The sequence below is a fragment of the Manduca sexta genome, chromosome 20 (assembly GCF_014839805.1).
Source record: "Manduca sexta isolate Smith_Timp_Sample1 chromosome 20, JHU_Msex_v1.0, whole genome shotgun sequence".
Classification (NCBI taxonomy): domain Eukaryota; kingdom Metazoa; phylum Arthropoda; class Insecta; order Lepidoptera; family Sphingidae; genus Manduca; species Manduca sexta.
Window position 1 is genome coordinate 4,828,260 of NC_051134.1, and position 8,959 is coordinate 4,837,218.

Sequence of the window (8,959 nt, forward strand, 5' to 3'; positions counted from 1 at the left end):
ACCCGCCCCGGCACCGCAGGAGTACTAGAGTATAATCTATGTTTTCCTACATTTTTTTTCGGTATAAAACATTAATGGACCACACCCATAAACCTTCATCGAATCACACTGTCCTTTAGTGAAACTAGAATGAAAATCCGTTCGATAGTTCTTGACTTTAACGCGTTCCCGTAGACATAATCGCAGCGGGGGACTTTGTTTTATATCTAATGATTTGTCCACGTGGTTTTTTTGAATGGGTTCCGCTCATGCCTTCGTATATAGTTTAACCTTATAGATATTAGATGTAAGGTATCCAAGCAAGTACTAGGATATATTAAAAGGTGTGCTTCGTTTGGTAATTAATATAATATGAATGATAAATACGACTACAAGAATCATTTTAATGACTAAATACATATTATTTTCACTCATTACAATATTATACTATATTCATTACGACTAATAATTGCATTAGGTTATATGTAAAATAGCATTCAATCTATGAACGTAATAAAAAAGTACTTCAATATATAAGCAATATTTGAGTGTATCTATAAGTTTGTAGTAAATATTTAAACTATGATTTGATTAAATATTGAAGAAATAATGCGGGGCTGAGAAAACCATATTGCCCGGTTGATTGATGATGATTGATTCACTCCTAGCCGGATTTCCGACACGACCGCCAATCTCAACGCTATCTATCGATTACAGCGGAACTACTACCAACATCTAGAAGTTATGCTTTATGATTAAATTACGAAGTTCTCTTGAAATTCTCACGTTTATAATCAACCATCTATACTATTATATAAAGCTGAAGAGTTTGTTTGTTTGTTTGTTTGAACGCGCTAATCTCAAGAACTACCAGTCCAAACTGAAAAATTCTTTTTGCGTTGGATAGCCCTTTGTTCGTGGAGTGCTATAGGCTATATATCATCACGCTATACCCAATAGGAGCGGAGCAGTAATGGCTAATCTCAGGAACTACCGGTCCAAACTGAAAAAATCTTTTTGCGTTGGATAGCCCTTTGTTCCTGGAGTGCTATAGGCTATATATCATCACGCTATGACCAATAGGAGCGGAGCAGTAATGAAACATGTTGCAAAAACGGAGAAAAAATATTAGTTTTGAGAGCTTCCGTTGCGTGCGCTGCGTAAACGGTTAAAGTTATGCAACAATAATGTATGACGGGATTGTTCTTCTTAAAAAGTTCTAAAAAATATATTATAAAACAAAGTCCCCCGCTGCATCTGTCTGCCTGAACGTGTTAAACTCAAAAACTACCCAACGTATTAAGATAAAATTTTGTATGGAGACAGTTTGAGACCCTGGGAAGAACATAGGCTCCCGGGAAACTACTACTTTTATAACGGAAAACTTTAGGCTGAAAAGCTTTTTAACGCGGGCGGAGCCGCGGGCAAAAGCTAGTAATTAATAAAAAAACAACATTCACGTCAAATTGATAACTTCCTCCTTTTTTGAAGTCGGTTAAAAACAATGAAATATTCAATTGAAATGTTCTATACTTCCAAAAGTAATTCTTCTAGCGATAATATACTAAATCGTTACATTCTAACATTTAATTACTGCAAACCGAAAACCTAAATAAACCATAAAATCGTTAACACATTCCCAAGTAATAGGATGTTTTCCTACGAAAGCAAATCGAATATTAACATTAACTATACATGCTGTTTACGAATATAATATGAAAATGATTTTATATAATACCAATGTTTTGGTTTCTGTACATCACAGTTGACATGTTTTTATAATATTTACCTCTATCTACATCTGAATGAATGAGTTCAAAGAAAAAATTCCAAAGGAAAAATCTATTCGTCATTTTTTTTTAATATTAGTGCTAATTTTGCCGCGTGATCCTACTTAATGATTGTATTTTCGTTTATGTTTAAGTAGTTTATAAATGGTATCATTTTAATTTAATCGGTAAGTATATGACCTTCGGTTTCGATAATACAGAAGAGAACTCCTCAAAATCAAATACTTTACTGGTGGTAGGTCTCTCATATGACAGAGTCCGTCTGGGTAGATACCACCGCAATGACTATTTCTGCCGCCAAACATCAGTGGGTAGTCACTGTTGTGTTCCGGTTTGAAGAACATTGTAGCCAGTGTAACTACTGGGCATATTAAGACTTAACATCTCATGTCTCAGGATGGAAAGCGCAGTGGAATACCGAACAATACTTTGTAGTTTAAAGTGTTGGTGGTGGATCTACTGAATATGACGCTTACCATCAGGCGAAGAGCAAGCTTATTTTGTTGCAAAGCATACATTCAAAGCAATAAAAAAATGGTCTTGGACGATTATGTTTGTGTTGTGTTCGGCATAATTCCAATATACTACCGTATTAAACATATATTACCCGTATATAAAATTGAATTATTTTGGATATGTCGTGGTTTATGAGTCGTTTTTTTTTTGTAACATCGACTATTGGTATACTGTGTTTGAGAATTTATATTTCAACTTCAATAAACATCATCGAAATTATTTCATCATCATTATTTCGATTAATATTTACAATGAGTTTATAGCGAATTGGCATAATGAGGGTAATAGTAATCTATTTTGCTAAATAATCGAAATCAGGTCATTCGTGTCTCAAACCGAGGAGAGCAATTTGCAGCCACGCAATATTGATCTAATAGAAAATGAAGGCAACCCATTTGGTTAGATGTCGTAGTAAATTTCTATGTTAAAAAAGATATAAAACTACCTAAATGAAAAGAAAATGTAACATTGAATGAGATTCTTGTCCTCGGCTAAGATCGTCAACTGAACATGTCAGATGATAAAATTAACACAACACGTGGTCCACTTCCCTTTTTGAAACACGTGGGCAATATCAATATTCTAAGAAACCTCTCCAATCAATAGTCGTTCTTAAATTCCAATTTCAAAAAGATAGTATCGTACGTATATAACTGCAACTCAGACCAAACGTCCATCAGAATGAATCACCATCGATTAAAAATTATTTTCATCGAGGAACCAAAGTACACGAGGCCACGGTCCTATTGTGATAAACAAATCTAAAGATACGCCGTTGTCATTGGTATGAAATTTTCTATTGTTATGTATTGTGTAGGTGGTTCTAATTAGGGTCTAAATGATACCCTTAAGATGCAATAGAGGGGCTATCGAGCCAACGTGGAATGGAACGTTTGGCAATCACAAGTATTTGAAAAATAGAATTGGAATGAGGAAACTCGTCAATGAACTAGAACGATCCACCCGACCGACATATCGGCGGCTGAGTGACAGTGGGTTGTTGCATCTGTCACTTTACTAATGATTGCATGCAGAGACGAGATTTAACAAAACGAACGAGATGTAAATGTGATTAGATGACATACGCAAGATTTGATTTCTTCCTATTATTCTTAGGACGTTGACACTTATTTAAAGTTATAAACAAATGCCTATTTAGTAATAAGCTTAAAGGAATATTATCCTTTACATAGTTTTGGCTACCTATGCTTTATCCTCCGGGGTACTTAGCTTTAATTTTGGTTATTTTTGTATCGTAAGTACAAATGTTGTTTGGTGTTTCTTTGAAATATCTTATCCGATTTATTGTTTTACATACATCATGCACATTTTCATATTTCTAATGCGACAAAGTAAAGATGCAAAAATCAACGATTTTATTACTTTAATGATGTTGCTAGTTTCCTGTACAATAATTATGATTGCAAGATTCCGGAAGTTTCGTTGGCTGACTAACTCTTGGGTTGACGTGTGCCGTGCCATCATTAGCACTTGAATTATAAGTTAATTTGTTAAAATTAATGTATTCTTGTGCGTGAATTGTCGCAATTTTCATTAATTCGGGAATTAACGGCGGCATCCACTATTTTGGACGTTTTCCAATAGAAACATTTGTAATCGTGAGAGCATCTTCGTAATTATGTATATTCTCTAACTCTAACATTTACTAGGCAACGAGAAACTATTTTTGCGTTACAAAAAATGTTTTCGGACGACAAGCCATCAAGGCTATGTTGTTTGCATTGAAACAATTCCACGATGTCTTGGAATTATACCAATTCTTGGAAGGTCCTTATTAAATTGTAACGTTTTGACGATCTCGCCCTTGCTTCTATAATCGCTTTGAAATTTAGATTATTTGATAGATAATTAACATTGGCCATCGCTAGATACTATCTTGATTGTAATGTCAATCTTATAATTATGATCGTGCACACTTTATAATAAAAAATTAAAACGAAGGATATGAGCTACCGAGCCAGTGTGAATAAAGTGTTAGTGACTCAATACAAATTGGTTTAAATTTAGCATCCATAAAAGAGCCATACGAAGGACTTTTTTCTCATAATGTGTACGATGAGATGTGGTGCCTTAGCCAAAAGACAATATTGCATCGGTGGCTGCCCGACAGTGATGTATTGCACTTTTTGCGTCTAGACCGGTCATCGCATCCCTCGAATGAGTGAGAGGTGCATAACAGACGCGGCAACGGCCCCGCGCGAGCCAAGATGCTTAATGAATAGCCGACCAGATTAGATCGGACACTCGGCAACAGGCGCGGGCGCTCGTCCCACACAAGTACGCACAACTGGCACTTTTGCGAAAAGACCACCGCGAGGAATGCGACGCGACCGCAGGGTCCACGTCGATAGCTGGCGACAAAAGAAAACGGCCGGAATGCCGGCACCGCGCTGTGGAGTCTATTTCAGCGGCACACGGTTTTAGCCGAGCCGCGAGCGTAGGCGCCCGCGACCTCGGCGCAGCCGCGCACCGCGGGGAAACGAGACTCGCCACCATTTTAGGTCGCGCCGGCGGCCGCGGCGGCCGGCGCCCGGGTCAAGTTTTATTGTCTCCGCGGCCCGGTTGCATAACTGCGGGCGCCAACCGAGCCGCTTCCAAAATACTCGCACGGCCGTCCTGCGCTGCCGCCGCGCCGTTGTACGACGGGCCCTCGGCGGCGCTGGCGGGCGGCCAGCCACGGCCGCCGGCGGGCTTCGCTAAATTAGACGGAGACACGACGACGGTGCACGCCGCACTTACACCAGTACACCGCCACGAAGTCCTTCTCGTCGAGCACTCGCTCCAGCTGCTTTGCGGTGACCTCCTCGATGCGGGGCTCCTGTTTGGCCGGGGGGGCGGGGGACGACTTGCGCGCGTCGGTCGTCGCGGCGGCGAGCAGCAGCACCGCCGCCAGAGCGAGCGGCCACCGAGCCATGGCAAAGGCGCGCGCGGACTGAGCGCCCGCCGCCCGCCCGCCCTGCGCCTGCGCCGCCCGCCGCCCGCGCCACCGCGCCGCCCGCCCAACGAGGCCGCGCCTGCGCACGCGCACGCGCCGCCGCAGCGCGCCGATGCGCTAGGTTTTGTTTACATCGCGCCGGCCTGTCTCACCGCTACATGCCACCTAAATCAAATTCCACGACGATAGCTGTTATCTATTAGCAGCTTTAGTTATCGACGTATGACAATTTTATTCAATGCCACTAGTTATGACGCACGGTACAACGAAACTAGGGGAATATAGCTAGAACCAATTGAAATGAAGTCTAAAATTTTCTGGCGGACCGATTTTCGGTATCCAATGTGATATCTCTTAAAGTTTAGATAAGATTATCTACATAAGATCTGATATAGCGATAACAGTATTGATATTTATCTTATTTTCGAATGACCGTAGCCCGTATTCTGTAAGCATAGTACTTAACTAATAAAGAAATACCTAAGTAACTAAGTACTTATCTTCATTTTGTTTTTCTACTCTTCACAATAATCTACACACAAAGTTGCAGCCTATTTGAAATTCCATGGCAATAGGGGTGGCTAAGATTTGATCGCCAGGTTTAAAACTTCTGAGATAAAGAATAAATCCCCGGCGCCGTGACCTCAGTACTGCTTATAAACTACATAGGTAATAGAGCTGGTATTTGCCTACAAACTACGGAAAATTAAGCAGTTAGGTCTTAACAATATCTAGTATATTCATATTTAAAAACCTTCAAGAAGAAAATGAAAACATTAGACACCTGACCTAATCACCGTTTCTGCGAGTGTAGTTTCTAAGTATGGGCAAGTACAACAAACGATTACTTATTACCTCGTCTAAGAAAGAAAAGACCGGGTACCGCTGGCGTGTAGTTAATGCGACTTTGGTCATATGAATAAATAGACATAACGGCCTTTAACCATGTGGCCATTTTCAAGCTCCTGCATACCTCTCGTAGGTCTAGGTGGTGGAGCTTCTATGGCTTCCGAGTCCCTCGCGTCAAATAATGCCACCAATAGTCTTGTTACACACATTTTGAATTTTTTTTTTACACCTGAGCTTTTGGATAGTTGCTCTATTATTTCCAAGTACCGCATCCACTTATCGAGTTATCTATACTTATAATAAATCTGTAGAGAGGTCAATTCTGTACATGAAATATATTTCCAAAATAACTATCAGGGGGTGATTAGGGATCAATACTGATGCCAAAAATGCAATTAGTAAAATTTTTGTCTGTCTGTCTGTCTGTTTAAGCTTCCGTCGCGTGTGCAACCTTAATGGTTAAAGCTACGCAGAAATCATGTATGACGGAAATGTTCTCCTTAAAATTATGTAAAAAATATCCCACGACAGCATATGTCTATCTTTTATGGTTGACTCACAATAACACGTGTAACTCCCGATAGCTTAGCAGTTCGAAGCTTTCTCATTATATTTGTCTACTCTTACGTTTATAACACTCTCAGTCATCCCTAATTAAAAAAGTTAAAATTATTAAATATTCCATAAAAAAGAATCATAGAAATCGGTATAGAAACACCAAAGTTATACATGAAATACGCTAATAATAAGCCATCACGCGTGAATACTGAATCATGCTATAAGCTTCCTTCGATTTCACCAGGATCCCATCATCAGACCCTGACAGGACAATCGGACCACCTGCATACCACCATACTTAAAAAAACATCTTGATAAATTGAGCACCTCCTCCATTTTTGAAGTCCGAAATCCACGCGGGCGAAGCTGCGAGCGGAAGCTAGTAAGTAATAAAACTAGTTGACCCGACAGACGTTGTCCCGTCTTAACTATGAATTTGCAGCGCGTATTCTGCCAATTGCTGTCAGATATTTCAAGCAAATAAAAGTTGGGTAAAATTAATATTTTCGTTAAGTTTTCTTAAATTTTCTAATGTTCTGCTCAACTTCCTTAACTTTTTCTTTTATAAGAACGTTAAACCGTTTAAGCCATTTATTTCTTTACACACATAAATATAATACGTTCCCCTCACAATAATTAACACAAAATAAATAAAATTGGCGAAATTGTTCCATCCGTACACTCGGGATGCGATGACCAAGGGAAATAGAGATTTATTTTTATATATAGAGACTATTTACAGGCACTGTATGGGGACTGCTAGAAACAGGCATTCTCTTCTACCAAAAAGGCTCAGGCCTCATTCTAGAATACACTGGCTTTTTCTGAGGGCGTCAATTTACATTCCATCCAATATTGTATATTATATAATACTAGTTGACCTGACAGACGTTTTCCCGTCTTAACTATGAATTTGCAGCGCGCATTCTGTCAATCGCTGACAATTATTTCAAACAATTGACTGTTAAAAAAAATTGTGAAATCGGTCCAGCCGTTCACGCGTGATGGCATGACCAAGGGAAAAATGGCGATTCATTTGTATATATATAGATAGGTAAATATTACAGTTGCCAATGATGACATTAGCTCTGGTTGAGAGATCTGCTAATGACGGCGTCAACTAACGCGAGGCTCTGGGTGGATAGATCTTAGTGAGATCTTTTTACCCGATAGTTGAAGAAGGATTCAGATTTTGTTTAGTACCCCTTGCAAGCGTGACGCCTTGGCCGGATGTCTCATTCGCTAAGATCGAAGTCCGCCACTGACGATGACAATACTACATCGAAAATCTTAGAACCAAGTATACCCTTCCGATATCTGTACAAAATAATTCTATGCTAAGAACTTTACCATTGTTAAAGGTAGATGTAATGACTGGTAATTTTTTTATCATAAAACGAAATAGGCCACACACTTTTTGTATAAGAGTTTATTTTATAGATGTATATACTAAGATAATGGTTACGTGCGGTTTATAGAGGACTCTACCATCCTTAAGCATATCTAGTTGTGGAAAGAAATGGGATAAATATTAGAAAGGGGCCCAGATTCCTTCAGTCTGAAAATCACACAAATCTACGAACTATGTAGTATTATACAAAACACAAAAGCACACTGTTCCCCTGCATCGGTTTTTTGTATTATCGTCGTGGCAGCCGGATCTTGTATTTTTTTGACACGGGGCAGAATCTAGTAAATGTCGTTCCTGCCCAACTATATTTTTCCCTTTGTCATAATATCATTTCGCGCCCCGCGGAATTTAATTTATGTATTTAATGTACTGGACGTATCAGTAGTCAAAATTGCATTAATGACGAGTTGTGTATTCGCCTGCCAAGTTTGAATTCGGCGGCCTGGGCATAGGCCCTAGGTTGCCTCCTGCCTAGATTCGGCCCTGCGTCGTGGTATTATCCCGGTCGACCTGGGCCCAATCATATTGTAAATTATTATGAATTATGTCTAATGCTTACAGCGTGGGTGTACTGCAGATAAATTGACACATAGCTGCTCCCGGCTCAGGCCGCACGAATTAATATCCTAGGAATTACTCGGAATCAGATGTTTTAGTCCCTTTATTTACTTTTCCAGGTTTAAAAATGCTCTGTTATATAAGTTAGTCTAGGACATAGTTTGCGTGATAAATTTAATCTGAATCTATCAATAGTTTCTGCGTTTACTCCTGAGTTCTAAAAAACGTCTAAATTCTAAACATCTTCACACACTTTCGGATTTCTAATATATTTAGTACGTGCAACAAAAAATCTAATACCTTCTACCTACACATACTTGCCTTAATAGCTCCAAATAAAAA

General features: G+C 39.3%; 1 protein-coding gene across 5 annotated transcripts in view; it reads right to left on the reverse strand.

Moving 5' to 3' along the window:
- Nucleotides 1–5,251, reverse strand: part of LOC115445721 — a 30,700-nt gene extending 25,449 nt beyond the window's left edge. For all 5 annotated transcript variants that reach the window (XM_030172100.2, XM_030172098.2, XM_030172099.2 and 2 more), the window contains exon 1: nt 5,046–5,251. In XM_030172100.2, the coding sequence (XP_030027960.1) occupies nt 5,046–5,220 (175 nt within the window). In that variant the 5' untranslated portion in view covers nt 5,221–5,251. The remainder of the gene's footprint in view (nt 1–5,045) is intronic.
- Nucleotides 5,252–8,959: the final 3,708 nt, after the last annotated feature.